The 26,656-nt window shown below is 47.0% G+C and overlaps 1 protein-coding gene across 3 annotated transcripts in view; it reads right to left on the reverse strand.

Moving 5' to 3' along the window:
- Window positions 1-26,656, reverse strand: part of LOC134910558 (phosphofurin acidic cluster sorting protein 2-like) — a 327,980-nt gene that overhangs the window by 78,004 nt on the left and 223,320 nt on the right. For all 3 annotated transcript variants that reach the window (XM_063918731.1, XM_063918732.1, XM_063918733.1), the window contains exons 17-19: window positions 22,954-23,108; window positions 7,896-8,006; window positions 6,866-6,968 (exon numbers count right to left, since the gene is read on the reverse strand). In XM_063918731.1, coding sequence (XP_063774801.1) covers window positions 6,866-6,968; window positions 7,896-8,006; window positions 22,954-23,108 — 369 coding nt within the window. The remainder of the gene's footprint in view (window positions 1-6,865; window positions 6,969-7,895; window positions 8,007-22,953; window positions 23,109-26,656) is intronic.

The following is a 26,656-nucleotide window of genomic DNA, read 5'->3' on the forward strand; positions in this document are numbered from 1 at the left end:
GGGCACTGAGGGGGCATATATGGCACTGGGGGGGTACTGAGGGGGCATATATGGCACTGGGGGGCACTGAGGGGGCATATATGGCACTGGGGGGTACTGAGGGGGCATATATGGCACTGGGGGGGCACAGAGGGGTCATATATGGCACTGAGGGGGCATATATGGCACTGCGGGGGGCACTGAGGGGGCATATATGGCACTGAGGGGGCATATATGGCACTGGGGGGCACTGAGGACATATATGGTACTGGGGGGCACTGAGGGGGCATAGATGGCACTGGGGGGCACTGAGGGGGCATATATGGCACTGGGGAGGCACTGAGGGGGCATATATGGCACTGAGGGGGCATATATGGCACTGGTGGGGCACGGAGGGGGCATATATGGCACTGGGGGGGCACTGAGGGGGGCATATATGGCACTGGGGGGGTACTGAGGGGGCATATATGGCACTGGGGGGCACTGAGGGGGCATATATGGCACTGGGGAAGCACTGAGGGGGCATATATGGCACTGGGGGGGCATATATGGCACTGTATGTGTACCTGGCACATGGGGGGCTATATTTGGCACTGGGGGCACGTGAGCACCTGGCATTGTGGGGGAATATCTGGCACTGGGGGCATATGTGGCACTGGGGGGAGAGGCTATATTTGGCACTGAGGGCATGTGAGTACCTGGCACCGTGGGGGAATATCTGGCACTGAGGACATATGTGGCACTGGGAGCACAGCCCTAGCAACAAGCACTACCCCCTAGCAATGAGCATGACACCCAGTGCATGAAACCCCTGGCAACGAGCATGACACCGAGTGCATGAAACACCTGGCAACGAGCATGACACCCTGAGCATGAAAACCCCTGGCACTGTGCATGGAACCAAGAGCATGAAACCCCTGGCAACGAGCAGGTAATTTAAAAGTAATTAGAAGACTTAATGTAGGACTTAATGTGTAATGGGCATTACGGTGTGTGGCATAATGTATCACGGACATTGCGGTGTGTGTCAGAATGTGTCACAGGCATTACGGTGTGTGGCAAACTATATCACGGGCATTGTGGTATGTGGTATAATGTCTCAGGGGCATTGCAGTGTGGCATAGGGTATAACGGGCATTGCGGTATGTGTCACAGGCATTACGGTGTATGGTATACTAGATCACGGGCATTGTGGTATGTGGTATACTGTCTCAGGGTCATTGCAGTGTGTGGCATAATGTATAATGGGCATTGCGGTGTGTGGCATAATGTGTCAGGCATTACGGTGTCTGTATACTATATCACGGGCATTGTGGTATGTGGTATAATGTCTTAGGGTCATTGCAGTGTGGCATAATGTATAACGGGCATTGCGGTGTGTGTCATAATGTATCACGGACATTGCGGTGTGTGGTATACTATATCATGGGCATTGTGGTATGTGGTATAATGTCTCAGGTTCATTGCAGTGTGTGTCATAATGTATCACGGACATTGCGGTGTGTGTCATAATGTATCACGGACATTGCGGTGTGTGGTATACTATATCATGGGCATTGTGGTATGTGCTATAATGTATCAGGGGCATTGCAGTGTGTAGCATAATGTATAACGGGCATTGCGATTCCTGTCATAATGTGTCACAGACATTACGGTGTGTGGCATAATGTGTCGGGGGCATTACGGTGTGTGCATATTGTGTCATGTGCATTATTGTGTGTGGCATAATGTCTGAGGGCCTTTGCAGTATGTGGCATAATGTATACTGGGCATTACTATAAGGAGGAAAAATGACAAATAATGGAAGGGGCATGAATCAGGATTATTTTTCTTTCCTGTGGTGGCTAACGTCTGGGCGTGCAGGTTGCAAAACTGGGGTATAAGGTAGTCTATTCCTGCAATGCCACGCCTCTTTATGCGAAGCCGCGCCCATTTAAACAAAACCACGCCCCTTTTTGGCGCCGCGCACCTTCGGCGCGCACATGTTTGTCCCTTTCCTAGTGCCAATTATGGGGGGGGGGGGGGGGGCGCCGAAGAATTTTTTGGCTTGGGGGAGAAAAATTTCTAGTTACGCCACTGATATAATGTCTGTAGTATAACAGTAGTATTCAAGTATCCTCTTTCCTTTCATCATCTACCCTGTATAGGAGTTACCTATATAATGTCTGTAGTATAACAGCAGTATTCCAGTATCCTCTTTCCTTTCATCATCTACCCTGTATAGGAGTTACCTATATAATGTCTGTAGTATAACAGCAGTATTCCAGTATCCTCTTTCCTTTCATCATCTACCCTGTATAGTAAATACCTATATAATGTCTGTAGTATAACAGCAGTATTCCAGTATCCTCTTTCCTTTCATCATCTACCCTGTATAGGAGTTACCTATATAATGTCTGTAGTATAACAGCAGTATTCCAGTATCCTCTTTCCTTTCATCATCTACCCTGTATAGGAGTTACCTATATAATGTCTGTAGTATAACAGCAGTATTCCAGTATCCTCTTTCCTTTCATCATCTACCCTGTATAGGAGTTACCTATATAATGTCTGTAGTATAACAGCAGTATTCCAGTATCCTCTTTCCTTTCATCATCTACCCTGTATAGGAGTTACCTATATAATGTCTGTAGTATAACAGCAGTATTCCAGTATCCTCTTTCCTTTCATCATCTACCCTGTATAGGAGTTACCTATATAATGTCTGTAGTATAACAGCAGTATTCCAGTATCCTCTTTCCTTTCATCATCTACCCTGTATAGGAGTTACCTATATAATGTCTGTAGTATAACAGTAGTATTCCAGTATCCTCTTTCTTTTCATCATCTACCCTGTATAGGAGTTACCTATATAATGTCTGTAGTATAACAGTAGTATTCCAGTATCCTCTTTCTTTTCATCATCCACCCTGTATAGGAGTTACCTATATAGGGGTGTACTCAATAAGTGTCGGAAGCTGCCGTCTTGTCGGAAAGATGGCAGCTTCCGACAGATTTAGGTCAGAAGGGGTTCCGACCTATTCATTAGGACCCCGTTTTTTCCGACAAGTCGGGAAATCCGACTTGTCAGTAACCTGTCGGAATACACGCGTATTGGAGGCTTCAGCCGCCGAGCCGCGTGTATTGTTGGAAGCGCGGCCAAACCCGACAGGTTTCAGCCCCGTTTCTGACAATGTCAATCTGATTGGTAGTCGGATTGACAGTGTCGGGAATGGATGAAACCTGTTGGCCGCAGAACTGAATACTGACCTGTCAGATCCTTTCCGACAAGTATTGAATACACCCCTTAATGTCTGTAGTATAACAGCAGCATTCCAGTATCCTCTTTCCTTTCATCATCTAACCTGTATAGGAGTTACATATATAATGTCCCGGGGCTGCCATCAGAAATTGTGGGGCCTAGGACTGACAAAATAGGCAGGGGCCCCCCTGGCCGGGGTCAGGGCATGAGGAAAAGTGTTTGTGAGGGGCACAGGGGAAAGGTGGCTGGTTGGGCACAGGAGATGAAGGCAAAGGAAGGAGTGAAAAGAAATAGAAAAATCACACAGGTGACTGTGTGGGTAAGGGGGCATGAGGACATAGACACTGGTGACTGGAGGGGCAAGGCATGAAGACATACACTGTTGGTGAATTTCGGGGGGGAAGGGGACAATGACATGCAGACATACACACTGCTAGTAATTGGGGAGGCAGGGCGGCCCTGAGGGGGGACATGGAGACAATACTGTGGGTGGAAGGGGGTCATGGTAGTGCCTGAGGGGGACATGGAGCTATATATATATATATATATATATATATACACACACACACACACAGATGTGTCCTAACACATTTTTGTTAATTTCACAGCCATGGCGTGGCGTGTCCGCAATGCGAATGCATCACGGGAATACACACCACCATGGCTGCTTTGTTATGCTGATAATCGCGGGCACAATCGCACACAGACCCGGCTTTATTACTACGGGCAGCGAGAGCATATCCTCCCGCTACCCGACCCAATAGTGTCTCCCGACCCCGGTCTGTGTATACACGGCAGCGGGAGCTTCTTACTCCCGCAGCCGGGCCACTGCCACCGTTAAGTTCCCACGAGCATGAATCATTTGCGGGAGTACCCGCACATGCCACGGCATGGCATTTCTTTACACTGCGATGCAAACGCCTTGCGGGCAAAGATGTAAAGCAGCACATCTGTATTGATGTGGGGGGGGGGAGGGTCTGAGTGGGACACTGAGACAGGGTGATTGAGCAGCCTGTGCCCTGAGTTGCGGTTCATCTGCTTGAAGTACATCTTGCAGGCCGGTGTGTTACTGCTTGGAGTATCCTGCTGTTCCAGACTTTTGATTTTCATAACCTTATATCTTCAGAGAGGGGGCCCCGGAACGGGTCGCAGCAGTGTAGATTAATTGCAGGCGCAGCGCAGGCAGTCATACATTGCAGAGATAGCGGTGCAGCACAAGCAGCATTTCACATTAGGTGCTGGCAACAAGCCACAGGGAGCTCGCGGAGGGCAGCCAATCAGGAGCGGCAGGCTCCTGATTGGCTGGTAATTCATGAGCTCCTATTGTCTTGCAGCCGACTCCTATTGTGAAATGCCACTGGCGCTGCACCGCTATTTCTGCAATGTATGACTGCCTGCGCTGCGGCTGCAATCAGCTGGATGCAACAATCTACACTGCTTCTGCCACCCGGCCCCCTCTCAGGGACTGGGATGCCAGGCCTGTCAGTACCCCCTTGATGGCAGCCCTGATAATGTCTATACTATAACAGCAGTATTGCAGTATCCCCTTTCTAAAAATCATCTAATCCACAGGTTCTCAAACTCGGTCCTCAGGACCCCACACGGTGCATGTTTTGCAGGTCTCCTCGCAGAATCAAAAGTGAAATAATTAGCTCCACCTGTGGACCTTTTAAAATGTGTCAGTGAGTAATTAATACACCTGCGCACCTGCTGGGTTACCTGCAAAACATGCACTGTGTGGGCTCCCGAGGACCGAGTTTGAGAACCCCTGATCTAATCTATATAAAGTCACCTATATAATGCCTGTATTATAATGGCAATGAGACTGTGGTGGTTGCATTGGGCATACACTGCTGTTGTATTGTGTCCCTGTGATCCAACCCCTTTAAGCAACCCTAGTGAGCAGTGGCGGCTCTAGAGGTGGGCCTGCAGCGCAGTTCAAAATAGGGAAGCCGAACCAACTGCCACCCCAACCACTGCCAAACATGGCTGGCCGGGACTCACTGGCAGTAGGTGTGGTTCCCCTATTTTAATTTTGGACTCCACTGCAGCCCCGCCTCTGCAGCTGCCACTGCTTGTGAGCAATTATAAATTACATCCATAGATCCCAAATTCGTAATTACATAGAGGTTTATCGGGAAGATGAAGGGAAACAAATGGAACAAACACAGCAGTGGGGACGCTCTGCTTCAAGAAAGCTGGCACAAATCGCTGGATTCTCTTCCGTTTGCCAGGTTACTATACAGGCGCAGTTACACAGCACGTCAGCCATGACAGGATTCCCGCAGTAAACACGCACTGGGATTCCGCCAGATCCGGGATTGTGAAAGCCAAGTAGACATTAAATAGAACATTATACATTTGTTGGGAGGGCGGCATGGCCAACAGCGGTAGAGCAGACTTGTTCTAGCCGTGCTCTGGTAATCTGGACTTTATGCAATGTATTCAGTATCTTGCCTGGATCTAAGTAGACCTGGGGAGATTGGCCATCTCTGAGACCACTGCAGCAGCTAATCAGAGCTCAATGAAGGCGAATTCTCAGCTTCAGGAATAACGTGGACCACTGCACACCACCTGCTGTCATACTGCCCTCAGAGCAAAAAAAACCTAACCACCAAGATCTGAGAGGAGGATCCAGAGCATCACTGGCCTAAACACCTGCTATACACTGGCCTAGAGGTAAGAGTCAACCCTGAACTAATAACTGAGGCCGGAGTGCATCGTTGAGTGTTGTACACACAGCTCCATTGGCTGGATGTCACCAGCACTTACTTAAGCATAACAAAGGCCTGTGAATTGCTGCACAACCTTTCGGTTCAGATCCGTGGAGACCCAGAGGGGGTGTGGATCATAGGGTCGACCACACTTAGGTCGACAGTCATTAGGTTGACCACTATTGGTCGACAGTGACTAGGTCGACACCTGAAATAGGTCGACACAGAAATTAGGTCGACAGTTTTCCACATCGACTCGAAAAGGTAGACATAAGTTTTTTAACGTTTTTTGGTGTCGTTTTTTTACGTAAAGTGACCGGGAACCCCAATTAGTGCACCGTGTCCCCTTGCATGGCTCGTTCGGGCAAGGTGCCTCACTCCACTACCGCTGTGCTCAGCACAGGTTACTATTCCCAATTGTAGTCCACGTGGATCGTAAAGTATAAAAAAGTTTAAAAGATTAAAAGAAGAAAAAAATTGTGAAAAACTCATGTCGACCTTTTTCCCATGTCGACCTATTGACCATGTCGACCTATAGACCACGTCGACCTAATGCATGTCGACCAATAGTGGTCGACCTAGAGACCAGATACCTTCTGAGGTGGGGTCCATCCACTCTACAGCCTGACATATACTGTACATACATCAGTCTTACTGCAGAGACAGCTAATAGAGTACAGCCTGGCCAGGACAGACTTGTCTGATGTGCAGACAGAGTATATAAAAACATATTGGTAGGATAACCCTAGATTGTATGATAGAATAGATTGCAAGCTCCATTGGGGCAGGGACTGATGTGAAGGATTAAATATCTTATGTAAAGCGCTGCTGAATATGACATTAGGACACGATAATCTGGAAATGGTATAATAACTCACATATATCCTCTACATTAAGAATTATTATACATATACTCTTCATTGCTTCTTACCTTCTCTGTCTATATGTCAGCATTGCCTCTGAGATAAAGAGCTGATGCAAAACTGAAGCCCCGGCGATGTACTGAGTCACTCTCCCTGCCACATCAAGCCGATCTGTGGGAGACAGGAGAATAAAGCAGACACATCATTAATTACTGCATAAAGCCTTCCCGATAACACCTCCCACTTCTCCATATAACCCCTCTCTATAGCTCATACTATTATTCCCTATACCTCCTCCTTATAACTTCATCCATTACTTCTATTGCCCCATACAACTCCTCCCATTAACTCATACAGTCCCTCCCTGGATCCCAGTTAATATTACCTCTCCTTATTACTCCTCCTATAACTACATATAACATATCCTATTACATTATAAAATTCCTTCTAATTGCTTCTATTACTCTATAAGGGTTGGGTTCTAAATGCCGGCGGTCAGGCAGTCAGGATCCCTGCGATAGTGTTGTGTACCTTGTCGGGATTCCGGCGTCTGCATTTTGACTGTCAGGATCCTGACCACCGGGATCTTAACCGGATCCCTTCTATATACCTCGCTATAGCTCCTCCTATTACTACATATACCACTAATTTAAAAAGCTCCTACTGCCATATAAAACTCTCTCAATAATATTCTTCTTATAACTCCTCTTATTATTCCATATAAACCTTTCTTAAAACTTCCTGTTATTACACATCCGCTTCCGGTTACTCCTGCCGCTACTCATTATAACCCTTAACTGAAATTAATCTAATTACTCCTTATAGTCCCTCCATACTGTTTAATATAACAACTCCCCATATTAGTTAACAAAAACTCTCCCATTAACTCCTATTATTACATATACCTGGTATTACTAATTCTTCATTACACTATAGAACCTTATAATTTCTCCTACTACTACATACTCACATACCCCTGAACAATTCCCCTTCTATTACTCAATATAACACCTCTATAGAACTGAGTATTTTTCTGGATTGTGTCTCATGCCTAAGGGCTTGAGTCAGAGTAAATAGGGGCAGCATAGGGAAACACACCTGAATTAGGAGGCTCTCCCTGACTGAACACGTCTTTCCATGCTGTGTCCATAAATAAGGAGTTGTATTTACTATCTACCGATGCCAGGTACTTTGCCACAGGATGAGGACCTGAGTGAAAGAAGACAGAGAAAACCGAGATGTAGCGCAACAAGCACACAGACACACTGGATGCTACAGACACTTATAAGTGCTGGAGTAATAAGTAATAATTACTTTTTGGGGATATTTTGTACAAGAATAAAGAAGGATTTGTAATATGTGTAAGGTACTGTTACAGTAGTTATATTGAAGCCAGCATCATTCTACCAATAAGCGAAGCAAGGAAGATCCTTTACTATGTAACAGCCAAGTACCCATGTAGGGAACCTATGTGTTACATTTATGCTTAAACAAAGGTTCCTGCAGTTTATATATGCCCATTTCACACATAAACTCCGGCTATGAACTGACTCAGACCCCAAACACTGAACACTGGTTGAAGCCAGGGTTTCAGTACTTACCCCCTTTCACACATGGGTGAAGGACCCAGGTCTTCCGTCTCACAGTGGACGCTTGGGGATGATGTCATCTCAAAGCGCCACAGTCCCTGCCAACAAACTCCTTTTAGGCATGACCTAGATTATCATGACCCCGGTCATGCCTTTCAGACTGCAGGTGACCCGGGTCTTCCAGGGAATAACCTTGGTATCGAGCAGGGTGGCAGGCATGGGACACCCGACCCGGGACTGTTCACACATAGCCTAAACCCAGGTCGGTGTGAGCCCGGAAAAAATCTGGGTAGAAAGGGTATATGTGAAAGGGGTATAACTGAGCAGCAACCCATCTTGGCTCACTCCCCCCGAAAGGACAAGAGAAATAGGTGACCTAGGTAGCTTTGAGAGTGTTACAAAACACAGCTCAAATAGAAGCCAATTAGAATCAGAGTTCATTCTGGTAGAAAGTGACCACTACAAAATAATACAAGTAAAACACTATCCTTAACCAGCCTCAGCAGGTAAGCAAGACACAATACATAATAAAGTTAGGAGGTTCGGCAAGATCACTAGGGGATCTCTGCCAAGAAGGCTTCCTTGGTGGCGCTCTCTTTTGTTGTGATGTATAATGTGTTTATGTTAAAACTGAAATCTTTTATTAATATTATTAAAAAATAGAATTTATTTAGGCATGACACAGGTTAAGTTTTTGTCAGCCTAAAATAATAAATAAAAAATAATGTATATAAGAATATATGTTAGGTCAATTACTGTTCTTTATGACATTGTTAATTATATAATTTATCAAATAAAGGAAATTGTTGCGTCAATGAAACAATATATATTTAAATGTAGCTATAGTGAAAATATAAAGATAATTATATTAAACAGGTAATTTTCTGATAATTGAGATCTATATAATTAATTTCAGATCTCCGTATCCTGTTATATCACGGCTCCCTGCCGGGCTCTCTTTCCCTTATGCACGATAGAGAATAATTACAAGCTGTAATCCTTGTCTCTTAACTTGCCTAAGATATGCATAAAGTGATGTTCTAATGGAGCATTCTGGTCATTCCTTGCATAATTACTTAAAATAATATAAAGTGCAAGAAGACAGTATGTAATGGAATTCATGCAAAACAATTAGGTCACTCCTTACATATTTAATTAGAATAAAAAACAGTGCAAGAAGACAGTGTGCAATACAATTGATATCCTTCCTATATGTCACTAGGTGACACGAGGCTCTGTGGAGAAACTAGGATAATTGAATTGCTAATGGCATCCAGGACTTATATAAATATTTGTCAGCCAACAGCAAAAGAAAACATTGCAACAATGTATATCCCCCTGCTGGCTGGAAGCTGATACAATAACAATCTCTGCCCAGTATCCAGGCACTGCCAATATGCCTGATAGTTCTGTGCACAACAATTCTGTAACAATGTTACTTAAGACATCGGCATTAAGTTAATGGGCCTACACACTGGACGATAATACATTGTTGCAATGTTTTCTTTTGCTGTTGGCAGACAAATATTTATATAAATCCTTTTCTCTTAGTCCGTAGAGGATGCTGGGGACTCCAAAAGGACCATAGGGTATAGATGGGATCCGCAGGAGACATAGGCACTTTAAGACTTTAAATGGGTGTGAACTGGCTCCTCCCTCAATGCCCCTCCTCCAGACCTCAGTTATAGGAACTGTGCCCAGGGAGACGGGCATTTTCGAGGAAAAGGATTTTTATTAAACTAAGGGTGAGATACACACCAGCTCACACCACAACACACCGTACAACATGGCTTTTAAGAAAATACCACATAACAGCATGAACCAAAAACAGCAACAGGCTGAACATAACCGAAACAGAACCTTTGTGTAACAAAAGCAATAACTATCAACAAGTATTGCAGATAGAGTCCGCACTGGGACGGGCGCCCAGCATCCTCTACGGACTAAGTGAAAAGGATTTACCGGTAGGTATTAAAATACTTTTTTCTCATACGTCTTAGAGGATGCTGGGAACTCCAAAAGGACCATGGGGTTTATACCAAAGCTCCAGACCGGGCGGGAGAGTGCGGACGACTCTGCAGCACCGACTGAGCAAACATGAGGTCCTCATCAGCCAGGGTATCAAACTTGTAGAATTTAGCAAAAGTGTTTGAACCCGACCAAGTAGCTGCTCGGCAAAGTTGAACCGCCGAGACTCCTCAGGCAGCCGCCCAAGATGAGCCCACCTTCCTGGTAGAATGGGCCTTCACCGACTTCGGTAACGGCAATCCTGCCGTAGAATGAGCATGCCGAATCGTATTACAGATCCAGCGTGCAATAGTCTGCTTAGAAGCAGGAGCCCCAATTTTGTTGGGAGCATACAGGATAAACAGAGCCTCTGTTTTCCTAATAACGAGCCGTTCTGGCTACATACATTTTCAAAGCTCTGACTACATCGAGAGACTATGAATTAGCCAAGGCTTCAGTAGCCACAGGCAACACAATAGGTTGGTTCATGTGAAACGAAGAAACCACCTTTGGCAGAAATTGTTGACGAGTTCTCAATTCCGCTCTATCCACATGGAAGATCAAATAGGGGCTCTTGTGAGACAAAGCCGCTAATTCTGACACCCGCCTCGCGGACGCCAAGGCCAAAAGCATGACCACTTTCCAAGTGAGAAATTTTAACTCAACCTTTCGTAAAGGTCCAAACCAGTGTGACATAAGAAACTGCAACACCACGTTAAGGTCCCATGGTGCCACTGGGGGGCACAAATGGAGGTTGGATGTGCAGCACTCCTTTCACGAAAGTCTGAACCTCTGGAAGGGCGGACAATTCTTTTTGAAAGAAAATTGATAATGCCGAAATCTGCACCTTAATGGAGCCTAACTTTAGGCCTGCATCCACACCTGCTTGCAAAAAATGGAGAAAACGACGCAGCTGAAATTCTTTTGTAGGAGCCTTCTTGGATTCACACCAAGACACATATTTTCTCCAAATACGGTGATAATGCTTCGCCGTTACTTCCTTTCTAGCTTTAAGTAGAGTGGGGATGACTTCACCGGGAATACCCTTTCGAGCTAGGATTTGGCGTTCAACCGCCACGCCGTCAAACGCAACCGCGGTAAGTCTTGGAACACGCACGGCCCTTGCTGTAACAGGTCCTCTCTTAGAAGAAGAGGCCAGGGATCGCCTATGAGTAATTCCTGAAGATCCGGATACCAAGCTTCTTGTTGAGGCGAGACGCCATCATGTCTATTTGGGGAATTCCCCAATGACTTGTCACTTCCGCAAAGACTTCTTGATGAAGACCCTACTCTCCTGGATGGAGATCGTGTCTGCTGAGGAAGTCTGCTTCCCAGTTGTCCACACCCAGAATGAAGACTGCTGACAGAGCGCTTGCATGTTTTTCCGCCCAGCGGAGAACTTTTGTGGCCTCCGCCATCGCCGCTCTGCTCTTTGTTCCACCCTGGCAGTTTATGTACGCCACTGCTGTTATGTTGTCCGACTGAATCAGGACGGGCAGACCGCGAAGAAGATGTTCTGCTTGTAGAAGGCCGTTGTAGATGGCTCTTAATTCCAGAATGTTTATGTGCAGACAAGCTTCCAGGCTTGACCATTTTACCCGGAAATTTTCCCCGTGTGACTGCTCCCCAGCCTCGGAGACTTGCATCTGTGGTCACCAGGACCCAATCCTGGATCCCGAACCTGCGTCCCTCTAGGAGGTGAGAACTTTGGAGCCACCACAGGAGAGATACTCTGGTCCTGGAAGATAGGCTTATTTTCCGGTGTATGTGCAGGTAAGACCCGGACCACTTGTCCAACAGGTCCCACTGAAACACCCTGGCATGGAACCTGCCAAACGGAATGGCTTCGTGGGCTGCCACCATCTTCCCCAGCACCGGAGTGCATTGATGAATCGACACTCTTGCCGGTTTCAAAATCTCCTTGACCATGTTCTGGATTTCCAGAGCTTTTTCCACTGGGAGAAACACTCTCTGCAATTCCGTGTCCAGGATCATGCCCAAGAATGACAGCCGTGTTGTCAGAACCAACTGTGACTTTGGCAAATTTAGGAGCCAACCATGTTGTTGCAGGACTGTCAGGGAGAGCGCAACGTTTCTTAGTAACTGCTACTTTGATCTCGCCTTTATGAGGAGATCGTCCAAGTACGGGATAATTGTGACACCCTACTTGCGCAGGAGCACCATCATTTCCGCCATTACTTTGGTAAAAATCCTCGGAGCCGTGGAAAGACCAAACGGCAACGTCTGAAATTGGTAATGACAATCCTGAACAGAAAACCTCAGGTAAGTTTGATGTGGAGGATATATTGGGACATGTAAGTAGGCATCTTTGATGTCAACTGACGCCATAAAATCCCCCCTTCCAGACTGGAGACCCTGCTCGGAGAGATTCCATCTTGAATTTGAATCTTTTCAGATATAAATTGAGGGATTTTAAGTTCAGAATCGGTCTGACCAAGCCATCGGCTTCGGGGACCACTAACAGGCTTGAATAAAAGCCTTCTTCCCGCTGTGACGGGGGGACCGTGACAATAACTTGCTGCAGACACAGCATTTGTATCGCAGTGCATACTACTTCCCTTTCCGGAAGAGATGCTGGTAAGGCCGATTTGAAAAATCGGTGAGGGGGCACGTCTTGAAACTCCAGTTTGTACCCTTGGACCACTATTTCTAGCACCCAAGGATCTAGGGCAGAACGAGCCCAGACCTGACTGAAGAGTTGAAGACGTGCCCCCACCGGTGCGGACTCCAGCAGCGGAGCTCCAGCGTCATGTGGTGGATTGGTAGAGGCCAGGGAGGACTTCTGCTCTTGGGAGCTTGCCACAGCCGGTGACTTTTTTTCCCTTCCCCTACCTCTAGCAGCAAGGAAAGAGGACCCTCATCCTTTTTTGAATTTATTAGACCGAAAGGACTGCATCTGATAAAGAGGCGTTTTCTTTTGTTGTGCAGGGACATACGGTAGAAAAGATGACTTACCCGCGGTAGCTGTAGATACCAGGTCCGCGAGGCCCTCACCAAACAAAACACCACCTTTATACGGCAGAGACTCCATAGCCTTCTTAGAGTCAGCATCACCATTTCATTGATGAGTCCATAATGCTCTCCTAGCCGAGATTGCCATGGCATTGGCCCTTGATCCCAAGAGGCCAATATCTCTCGCAGCCTCCTTTAGATAGACTGCAGCGTCCCTGATATGACCCAGTGTCAAAAGAACGCTATCCCTATCCAGGGTGTCCAATTCAGATGATAAGTTATCTGCCCACTTTTCAATTGCACTACTCACCCATGCCGATGCCACGGCAAGTCTGAGCAGCGTACCCGTAGTGACATAAATATATTTCAAAGTAGTTTCCTGCATACGATCCACAGGATCCTTTGGGGCTGCCATGTCAGGGGACGGAAGCGCCACCTTCTTGGACAGCCGTGCTAGAGCCTTGTCCACATTGGGGGTTAACTCCCACTTTTCCCTATCCTCAGAGGGGAATGGGTATGCCATAATAATTCTCTTGGGAATCAGCAACTTTTTGTCAAGAATTTCCCAAACCTTTTCCAAAAGAGTGTCCAGTTCATGAGAGGGAGGAAACGTTACCTCAGGTTTCTTTCCTTTAAACATACAGACCCTTGTCTCAGGAACAGCAGGGTCTTCTGTGATATGCAACACGTCTTTTATTGCCACAATCATGTACTGAATGCTCTTAGCCAGTTTAGGATTCAACCTGGCATCACCATAGTCGACACTGGAATCCGAATCCGTGTCGGTATCTGTGTCTGCTATTTGGGTAAACGACCGTTTCTGTGACCCTGAGGGAGTCTGCGTTTGGGAAAAAGCATCTTCTATGGATTGTCTCCATGTTTGGTTCTGAGCCTCAGATTTATCCAATCTCTTATTTAATAAAGCCACATTTGCATTCAAGACACTCCACATATTTACCCAATCAGCAGTCAGCGGTGCCGACAGATTCACACCCCCACTCTGTTCTGTCCCCACTCCAGCCTCCTCCTGGGAAGAGCATTCAGCCTCAGACATGTCGACACACTCGTACCGACACCCACTATCACATTGGGCTATAGGGGACAGACCCACAATAAGGCCTATTAGAGAAACACAGAGGGAGTTTGCCAGCTCACGCACACAGCCTATCACGGTCTGAAAGTATATATAATGCCCCAGACCTGTCAGCGCTTCTTATAAATAATAATTCAACACCAAATCTGCTGTGCCCCCCACCGTTTAGTGCCCTGTTACTTGTGACAGAAGTGTAGGAGGCCATGACCAGCGTCTCTGCAGCTCACTGTGAAGAGAAAATGGCGCTGATTAGAGCTGGGAGGACCAAGCCCCTCCCCCTTAATGGCGCACTTATGTCCCGCTATTTTTTTATACCGGCGGGGGTCTGTATACAGTGCCTATGCACTGTATATCACTTTTGCCAGGCTGAAATTGAGTTTTTTTTGCTGCCCATGGCGCTCCCCCCCGCGTCCTGCACCCATGTAGTGCCGCTTGTGTGTGGAAGCAATGGCGCGCAGCGCGACCACGGCGTGGTACCTCTGAGACTGAAGTCTTCTGCCGTCTTTACTGAAGTCTTCTGTACTTGGGTTACTCACCCGGCTTCTTTCTTCTGGCTCTGTGAGGGGGACGACGGCGCAGCTCCGGGAACGAGCAGCTAGGCTATACCAAGTGATCAGACCCTCTGGAGCTAATGGTGTCCAGTAGCCTAAGAAGCAGAGCCTTTAACTCACAGAAGTAGGTCTGCTTCTCTCCCCTCAGTCCCACGAAGCAGGGAGCCTGTTGCCAGCAGTGCTCCCTGAAAATAATAAACCTAAATAAAGTATTTTCCAGAGAAACTCAGGAGAGCTCCCCTGTTGTGTGTGTGCCCAGTCTCTCTGGGCACAGAATCTAACTAACTGAGGTCTGGAGGAGGGGCATAGAGGGAGGAGCCAGTTCACACCCATTTAAAGTCTTAAAGTGCTCATGTCTCCTGCGGATCCCGTCTATACCCCATGGTCCTTTTGGAGTCCCCAGCATCCTCTAGGACGTATGAGAAATAAAAGCACTCAATCACTTCTCTGTCCAATAGACATAATTTGTACTAGGGACCACTTTAAGAAAAGAAAATAAGAATTTACTTACCGATAATTCTATTTCTCATAGTCCGTAGTGGATGCTGGGGACTCCGTAAGGACCATGGGGAATAGCGGCTCCGCAGGAGACTGGGCACATCTAAAGAAAGCTTTAGGACTATCTGGTGTGCACTGGCTCCTCCCCCTATGACCCTCCTCCAAGCCTCAGTTAGGATACTGTGCCCGGACGAGCGTACACAATAAGGAAGGATTTTGAATCCCGGGTAAGACTCATACCAGCCACACCAATCACACCGTATAACCTGTGATCTGAAACCAGTTAACAGCATGATAACAGAGGAGCCTCTGAAAGATGGCTCACAACAATAATAACCCGATTTTTGTAACAATAACTATGTACAAGTATTGCAGACAATCCGCACTTGGGATGGGCGCCCAGCATCCACTACGGACTATGAGAAATAGAATTATCGGTAAGTAAATTCTTATTTTCTCTAACGTCCTAAGTGGATGCTGGGGACTCCGTAAGGACCATGGGGATTATACCAAAGCTCCCAAACGGGCGGGAGAGTGCGGATGACTCTGCAGCACCAAATGAGAGAACTCCAGGTCCTCCTCAGCCAGGATATCAATTTTGTATAATTTTACAAACGCATTTGCTCCTGACCAAGTAGCTGCTCGGCAAAGTTGTAAAGCCGAGACCCCTCGGGCAGCCGCCCAAGATGAGCCCACCTTCCTTGTGGAGTGGGCATTTACAGATTTTTGGCTGTGGCAGGCCTGCCACAGAATGTGCAAGCTGAATTGTACTACAAATCCAACGAGCAATAGTCTGCTTAGAAGCAGGAGCACCCAGCTTGTTGGGTGCATACAGGATAAACAGCGAGTCAGATTTCCTGACTCCAGCCGTCCTGGAAACATATATTTTCAGGGCACTGACAACGTCTAGCAACTTGGAGGCCTCCAAGTCCCTAGTAGCCGCAGGCACCACAAATAGGTTGGTTCAGGTGAAACGCTGAAACCACCTTGGGGAGAAACTGAGGACGAGTCCTCAATTCCGCCCTGTCCGAATGGAAAATCAGATAAGGGCTTTTTCAGGATAAAGCCGCCAATTCTGACACGCGCCTGGCCCAGGCCAGGGCCAACAGCATGACCACTTTTCATGTGAGATATTTTAACTCCACAGATTTAAGTGGTTCAAACCAATGTGACTTTTGGAACCCAAAACTACATTGAGATCCCAAAGTGCCACTGGAGGCACAAAAGGAGGCTGTATATGCAGTACCCCTTTTACAAACGTCTGAACTTCAGGGACTGAAGCTAGTTCTTTTTGGAAGAAAATTGACAGGGCCGAAATTTGAACCTTAATGGACCCCAATTTCAGGCCCATAGACACTCCTGTTTGCAGGAAATGTAGGAATCGACCCAGTTGAATTTCCACCGTCGGGCCTTACTGGCCTCGCACCACGCAACATATTTTCGCCAATTGCGGTGATAATGTTTTTGCGGTTACATCCTTCCTGGCTTTGATCAGGATAGGGATGACTTCATCCGGAATGCCTTTTTTCCTTCAGGATCCGGCGTTCAACCGCCATGCCGTCAAACGCAGCCGCGGTAAGTCTTAGAACAGACAAGGTCCTTGCTGGAGCAGGTCCCTTCTTAGAGGTAGAGGCCACGGATCCTCCGTGAGCATCTCTTGAAGTTCCGGTTACCAAATCCTTCTTGGCCAATCCGGAGCCACGAATATAGTGCTTACTCCTCTCCATCTTATCAATCTCAGTACCTTGGGTATGAGAGGCAGAGGAGGGAACACATACCCTGACTGGTACACCCACGGTGTTACCAGAGCGTCTACAGCTATTGCCTGAGGGTCCCTGGACCTGGCGCAATACCTGTCGAGTTTTTCCCAACGGTTTATAATCATGTGGAAGACTTCTGGGTGAAGTCCCCACTCTCCCGGGTGGAGGTCGTGCTGAGGAAGTCTGCTTCCCAGTTGTCCACTCCCGGAATGAATACTGCTGACAGTGCTATCACATGATTTTCCGCCCAGCGAAGAATCCTTGCAGCTTCTGCCATTGCCCTCCTGCTTCTTGTGCCACCCTGTCTGTTTACGTGGGTGACTGCCGTGATGTTGTCCGACTGGATCAACACCGGCTGACCTTGAAGCAGAGGTCTTGCTAAGCTTAGAGCATTGTAAATGTCCCTTAGCTTCAGGATATTTATGTGAAGTGATGTCTCCAGGCTTGACCATAAGTCCTGGATATTCCTTCCCTGTGTGACTGCTCCCCAGCCTCGCAGGCTGGCATCCGTGGTTACCAGGACCCAGTCCTGAATGCCGAATCTGCGGCCCTCTAGAAGATGAGCACTCTGCAACCACCACAGGAGGGACACCCTTGTCCTTGGTGACAGGGTTATCCGCTGATGCATCTGAAGATGCGACCCGGACCATTTGTCCAGCAGGTCCCACTGGAAAGTTCTTGCGTGGAATCTGCCGAATGGGATTGCTTCGTAGGAAGCCACCATTTTACCCAGAACCCTTGTGCATTGATGCACTGAGACTTGGCTCGGTTTTAGGAGGTTCTTGACTAGCTCGGATAACTCCCTGGCTTTCTCCTCCGGGAGAAACACCTTTTTCTGGACTGTGTCCAGGATCATCCCTAGGAACAGAAGACAAGTCGTCGGAACCAGCTGCGATTTTGGAATATTGAGAATCCAACCGTGCTGCAGCAACACTACCTGAGATAGTGCTACACCGACCTCCAACTGTTCCCTGGATCTTACCCTTATCAGGGAATCGTCCAAGTAAGGGATAACTAAAATTCCCTTCCTTTGAAGGAATATCATCATTTCGGCCATTACCTTGGTAAAGACCCGGGGTGCCGTGGACCATCCATACGGCAGCGTCTGAACTGATAGTGACAGTTCTGTACCATAAACCTGAGGTACCCTTGGTGAGAAGGGTAAATTTTTACATGAAGGTAAGCATCCTTGATGTCCCGAGACATCATGTAGTCCCCTTCTTCCAGGTTCGCAATCACTGCTCTGAGTGACTCAATCTTGAATTTGAACCTCTGTATGTAAGTGTTCAAAGATTTTAGATTTAGAATCGGTCTCACCGAGCCGTCCGGCTTCGGTACCACAACAATGTGGAATAATACCCCGTTCCCTGTTGCAGGAGGGGTATCTTGATTATCACCTGCTGGGAATACAGCTTGTGAATGGCTTCCAAAACTGTCTCCCTGTCAGAAGGAGACATCGGTAAAGCCGACTTTAGGAAACGGCGAGGGGGAGACGTCTCGAATTCTAATTTGTACCCCTGAGATATCACCTGAAGGATCCAGGGGTCTACTTGCGAGTGAGCCCACTGCGCGCTGAAATTCATTGAGACGGACCCCCCACCGTGCCTGATTCTGCTTGTAAAGCCCCAGCGTATACTGAGGGCTTGGCAGAGGCGGGAGAGGGTTTCTGTTCCTGGGAACTGGCTGATTTCTGCAGCCTTTTTCCTCTCCCTCTGTCACGGGGCAGAAATGAGGAACCTTTTGCCCGCTTATCCACGAAAAGACTGCGCCTGATAATACGGCGTCTTCTCATGTTGAGAGGCGACCTGGGGTACAAACGTGGATTTCCCAGCTGTTGCCGTGGCCACCAGGTCTGAAAGACCGACCCCAAATAACTCCTCCCCTTAATAAGGCAATACTTCCAAATGCCGTTTGGAATACGCATCACCTGACCACTGATGTGTCCATAACCCTCTACTGGTAGAAATGGACAACGCACTTAGACTTGATGCCAGTCGCCCAATATTCCGCTGTGCATCACGCATATATAGAAATGCATCTTTCAAATGCTCTATAGGCAAAAATATACTGTCCCTATCTAGGGTATCAATATTTTCAGTCAGGGAATCCGACCACGCCAACCCAGCACTGCACATCCAGGCTGAGGCGATTGCTGGTCGCAGTATAACACCAGTATGTGTGTAAATACATTTTAGGATACCCTCCTGCTTTCTATCAGCAGGATCCTTAAGGGCGGCCATCTCAGGAGAGGATAGAACCCTTACAAGCGTGTGAGCGCTTTATCCACCCTAGGGGGTGTTTCCCAACGCACCCTAACCTCTGGCGGGAAAGGATATAATGCCAATAACATTTTAGAAATTATCAGTTGTTATCGGGGGAAACCCACGCATCATCACACACCTCATTTAATTTCTCAGATTCAGGAAAACTACAGGTAGTTTTTCCTCACCGAACATAATACCCCTTTTTGGTGATACTCGTATTATCAGAAATGTGTAAAACATTTTTCATTGCCTCAATCATGTAACGTGTGGCCCTACTGGAAGTCACATTTGTCTCTTCACCGTCGACACTGGAGTCAGTATCCGTGTCGGCGTCTATATCTGCCATCTGAGGTAACGGGCGCTTTAGAGCCCCTGACGGCCTATGAGACGTCTGGACAGGCACAAGCTGAGTAGCCGGCTGTCTCATGTCAACCACTGTCTTTTATACAGAGCTGACACTGTCACGTAATTTCTTCCAACAGTTCATCCACTCAGGTGTCGACCCCCTAGGGGGTGACATCACTATTACAGGCAATCTGCTCCGTCTCCACATCATTTTTCTCCTCATACATGTCGACACAAAAGTACCGACATACAGCACACACACAGGGAATGCTCTGATAGAGGACAGGACCCCACTAGCCCTTTGGGGAGACAGAGGGAGAGTTTGCCAGCACACACCAGAGCGCTATATATATACAGGGATAACCTTATATAAGTGTTTTTCCCCTTATAGCTGCTGTATAGTTAATACTGCGCCTAATTTGTGCCCCCCTCTCTTTTTTAACCCTTTCTGTAGTGTAGTGACAGCAGGGGAGAGCCAGGGAGCTTCCCTCCAACGGAGCTGTGAGGGAAAATGGCGCCAGTGTGCTGAGGAGATAGGCTCCGCCCCCTTATCGGCGGCCTTATCACCCGTTTTTTTATGTATTTTGGCAGGGGTTAAATGCATCCATATAGCCCAGGAGCTATATGTGATGCATTTTTTGCCATCCAAGGTGTTTATTATTGCGTCTCAGGGCGCCCCCCCCAGCGCCCTGCACCCTCAGTGACCGGAGTGTGAAGTGTGCTGAGAGCAATGGCGCACAGCTGCAGTGCTGTGCGCTACCTTGTTGAAGACAGGACGTCTTCTGCCGCCGATTTTCCGGACCTCTTCTGCCTTCTGGCTCTGTAAGGGGGCCGGCGGCGCGGCTCTGGGACCCATCCAAGCTGGGCCTGTGATCGTCCCTCTGGAGCTAATGTCCAGTAGCCTAAGAAGCCCAATCCACTCTGCACGCAGGTGAGTTCGCTTCTTCTCCCCTTAGTCCCTCGATGCAGTGAGCCTGTTGCCAGCAGGTCTCACTGAAAATAAAAAACCTAAACTAAAACTTTCACTAAGAAGCTCAGGAGAGCCCCTAGTGTGCACCCTTCTCGTTCGGGCACAGAGATCTAACTGAGGCTTGGAGGAGGGTCATAGGGGGAGGAGCCAGTGCACACCAGATGGTCCTAAAGCTTTCTTTAGATGTGCCCAGTCTCCAGCGGAGCCGCTATTCCCCATGGTCCTTACGGAGTCCCCAGCATCCACTTAGGACGTTAGAGAAATCTGGAATGATCAAAATGTGGCTCATAGCTAGTCCAGACTTATTTTTAACCTGTTCGGAAACTATACTGTGATACAACCGTTTCGCAATACACTGAGGACCCCAGAAAAGCCCTGACTTGTTGCTGGATTTGGTGATGGGCAAAATGACTGGTCCCAAACTGGTTTTCTTGTCCTCCATCTGCTGTACAATGAACTGTATCTCAGTCATCCACATCTGCTACTTTTCCAGACATATAGCAAGGCATGCATCTTGCCAAGCCTGGTAATGTTATACAAGATTGCACATGCCCAGGGCAGGAGGCCGTAGACCTTCTGATATCGTGGATAAGAGTAGGCCAAAATAGTTTGCACTGAATCTGGGCCCCCATGTCCCTTAAGGCCAGTACTCACGGCCAGATGCGGGAGAGATGTGTGCTGAGCGAACCGATCAGCACACATCTCTCCCGGCGCTCAGCACAGCGCGATCTGTGCTGAGCGTGCGGGGGGACACGGGAGGGCCGCTCATTTCACCCAGCGGGTGAAGTGAGCGACCCGCTAGATTGGCCTGCATGCAGGCCAATCTAGCACCAGCGATAGCGATGCGCGGGGCTGCGCATCGCTATCGCTGTTAGGGCTACACACGGAGCAATCTTGCTGAAAATCTAAGCAATCTAGTCAGATTGCTTAGATTATCGCTCCATGTGTACCCCTTTTAAGATCTATATGGCCAACAAGATTTAGTGAGGAAAGGACAGCAGTTGGACACTAAGGAGTCTATTCATGAAACAGTAAAAAGTGTGGAGAGGTGAGCCAGTGGAGAAGTTGCCCATGGCAACCAATCAGCATTGACGTAACATTTCTAATTTGCATACCATACGACTGTACGGAGCAGCTGATTCGTTGCCACGGGCAACTTCTCCACAGGTTCACTCCTCAACTCTTTTCACTGCTTCATGAATAGACCCCTAAATGTTTGCAGCAGTTAACATGTGGTGGTCCATGGTTCCTAACTTCATCTTGAATAAGCCTACACATGGGTGAACAAAATAACCTACTTTCTAGGTGGTTAACCATACTATATAACTCTTCTAGCGTAGGGCTGATCCACTGAAAGGCCCTGAAGGCTTCCCAATCTACCTCCCCCAGGTCAGGTAAAGTAGGAAGCATGTGACTTACCAAAAAGTTGATTGGGTGGTGCAGAAATCGGATTTGATTGCAGCTGTGAATCAGCTAAGGGTTGAGATTCGCTGTGCGGAGGTTAAAGCCACATTCAGTTCTCCTCACATGGCTGCTGGTGGCTGATGTGGACACAGAATCAACTGGCCAATCCATGGCCCAAATTGTGGCTGAGTAACACATGAGTGGGGATACCATTCATTACTGCCACATCCACATTTCTGTTATTATGCCCGTCTATGAAGGATTATCCTTGTCAGTGGAATGTCTTGTTATAATTTGCCTGCCATCGTAACTTGAGCAATACTGTTCCCTTACAGAGCAGCTGGTTAGGACCAGGTTTGGTTGAACAATGGTGAAGGCTCCTGAATCCAAAAAGCTTTTGCATGTAGGACTAACAACTGATACCAGACAATCTACTCTAATCCTTCTCTCCAGGATTCTCCAGATCATTGGTCCTGGCGGGTTCGGTTTCCTGTTGCACATCTGATACTGGTTGATTGACCTGATGCTCTATGAATGGGTCATCTACTATGGAAATAGACCCATTGAAAGTGACCTAACTAATAAGAAAGACTTAGATAAGTCTTCTATCTAAGTTACAGGAACTGTTGGTAACCAGGTCCTACTGTATGGTGAAATCTCTAGGATAATTTTGGAGGATCCATAGTGGATATACACACTCACCCAGTGGAAGTATGAGGAAGCGCAGGTAGTTCAACCAATCTGGAGTTTTGCCAGCCAGCTGTTCCACAAAGAACCAGAGGATCACACTAAAATAACTCTGGTCTCCAGCAATTAGGACTTTCACTGGAGGAGGCATCAGCGAGTTACAGTTACAGCTGGGGAGAAAACACAGCAACCACCCATCAATCACTAAGCAGGGATAGATCCAGAATAAAGGATTGAACAATGCTAAACAATAATGAAAATATAACTTAATATTATTGGCCCAATAAGTGACTGGTACATACCCTCTCTCTGGATACAGTCACTACAGAACACACAGTATGACCGGTACATACCCATCTCTGGATACAGTCACTACAGAACACACAGTATGACTGGTACATACCCATCTCTGGATACAGTCACTATAGAACACACAGTATGACTGGTACATGCCCTATCTCTGGATACAGTCACTATAGAACACACAGCATGACTGGTACATACCCATATCTGGATACAGTCACTATAGAACACACAGTATGACCGGTACATACCCTATCTCTGGATACAGTCACTATAGAACACACAGTATGACTGGTACATACCCATCTCTGGATACAGTCACTACAGAACACACAGTATGACCGGTACATACCCTATATCTGGATACAGTCACTATAGAACACACAGTATGACTGGTACATGCCCTATCTCTGGATACAGTCACTATAGAACACACAGTATGACTGGTACATACCCTATCTCTGGATACAGTCACTATAGAACACACAGTATGACCGGTACATACCCTATCTCTGGATACAGTCACTATAGAACACACAGTATGACTGGTACATACCCATCTCTGGATACAGTCACTACAGAACACACAGTATGACCGGTACATACCCTATATCTGGATACAGTCACTATAGAACACACAGTATGACCGGTACATACCCTATATCTGGATACAGTCACTACAGAACACACAGTATGATTGGTACATACCCTATATCTGGATACAGTCACTATAGAACACACAGTATGACCGGTACATACCCTATATCTGGATACAGTCACCACAAAACACAGTATGACTGGTACATACCCATCTCTGGATACAGTCACTACAGAACACACAGTATGACTGGTACATACCCAATATCTGGATACAGTTACCACAGAACACACAAGATGACTGGTACATACCCTATCTCTGGATACAGTCACTATAGAACACACAGTCTGACTGGTACATACCGTATCTCTGGATACAGTCACCACAGAACACACAGTATGACCGGTACATACCCTATATCTGGATACAGTCACTATAGAACACACAGTAGGACTGGTACATACCCTATCTCTGGCTACAGTCACCACAGAACACACAGGATGACTGGTACATACCCTATATCTGGATACAGTCACTATAGAACACACAGTATGACTGGTACATGCCCTATCTCTGGCTACAGTCACCACAGAACACACAGTATGACCGGTACATGCCCTATCTCTGGATACAGTCACTATAGAACACACAGTATGACCGGTACATACCCATCTCTGGATACAGTCACTATAGAACACACAGTATGACTGGTACATACCCTATCTCTGGCTACAGTCACCACAGAACACACAGTATGACCGGTACATACCCATCTCTGGATACAGTCACTATAGAACACACAGTATGACTGGTACATACCCTATCTCTGGATACAGTCACTATAGAACACACAGTATGACTGGTACATACCCTATCTCTGGCTACAGTCACCACAGAACACACAAGATGACTGGTACATACCCTATCTCTGGATACAGTCACTATAGAACACACAGTATGACTGGTACATACCCATCTCTGGATACAGTCACTATAGAACACACAGTATGACCGGTACATACCCATCTCTGGATACAGTCACTATAGAACACACAGTATGACTGGTACATACCCTATCTCTGGCTACAGTCACCACAGAACACACAGTATGACCGGTACATACCCTATCTCTGGATACAGTCACTATAGAACACACAGTATGACTGGTACATACCCTATCTCTGGATACAGTCACTATAGAACACACAGTATGACCGGTACATACCCTATCTCTGGATACAGTCACTATAGAACACACAGTATGACTGGTACATACCCTATCTCTGGATACAGTCACTATAGAACACACAGTATGACCGGTACATACCCATCTCTGGATACAGTCACTATAGAACACACAGTATGACTGGTACATACCCATCTCTGGATACAGTCACTATAGAACACACAGTATGACCGGTACATACCCATCTCTGGATACAGTCACTATAGAACACACAGTATGACTGGTACATACCCTATCTCTGGATACAGTCACTATAGAACACACAGTATGACTGGTACATACCCTATCTCCGGCTACAGTCACAACAGAACACACAAGATGACTGGTACATACCCTATCTCTGGATACAGTCACAACAGAACACACAGTATGACTGGTACATACCCTATATCTGGATACAGTCACCACAGAATACACAGTATGACCGGTACATACCCTATCTCTGGATACAGTCACTATAGAACACACAGTATGACCGGTACATACCCTATATCTGGATACAGTCACTATAGAACACACAGTATGACTGGTACATACCCTATCTCCGGCTACAGTCACAACAGAACACACAAGATGACTGGTACATCCCCTCTCTCTGGATACAGTCACCACAGAACACACAGCATGACTGGTACATACCCTATCTCTGGATACAGTCACCACAGAACACACAGCATGACTGGTACATACCCTATCTCTGGCTACAGTCACAACAGAACACACAGGATGACTGGTACATGCCCTATCTCTGGATACAGTCACTATAGAACACACAGTATGACTGGTACATACCCTATCTCTGGATACAGTCACTATAGAACACACAGTGTGACCGGTACATACCCTATCTCTGGATACAGTCACTATAGAACACACAGTATGACCGGTACATACCCATCTCTGGATACAGTCACTATAGAACACACAGTATGACCGGTACATACCCTATCTCTGGATACAGTCACTATAGAACACACAGGATGACTGGTACATGCCCTATCTCTGGATACAGTCACTATAGAACACACAGTATGACTGGTACATACCCTATCTCTGGATACAGTCACTATAGAACACACAGGATGACTGGTACATACCCATCTCTGGATACAGTCACAACAGAACACACAGTATGACTGGTACATACCCTATCTCTGGATACAGTCACCACAGAACACACAGGATGACCGGTACATACCCTATATCTGGATACAGTCACTATAGAACACACAGTATGACTGGTACATACCCTATCTCTGGATACAGTCACTATAGAACACACAGGATGACTGGTACATACCCTATCTCTGGATACAGTCACTATAGAACACACAGCATGACTGGTACATACCCTATCTCTGGATACAGTCACTATAGGACACACAGGATGACTGGTACATACCCTATCTCTGGCTACAGTCACCACAGAACACACAGTATGACCGGTACATACCCTATCTCTGGATATAGTCACTATAGAACACACAGTATGACTGGTACATACCCTATCTCTGGCTACAGTCACCACAGAACACAAAGGATGACTGGTACATACCCTATCTCTGGCTACA

The sequence above is a fragment of the Pseudophryne corroboree genome, chromosome 4, assembly GCF_028390025.1.
Source record: "Pseudophryne corroboree isolate aPseCor3 chromosome 4, aPseCor3.hap2, whole genome shotgun sequence".
Taxonomy (NCBI): domain Eukaryota; kingdom Metazoa; phylum Chordata; class Amphibia; order Anura; family Myobatrachidae; genus Pseudophryne; species Pseudophryne corroboree.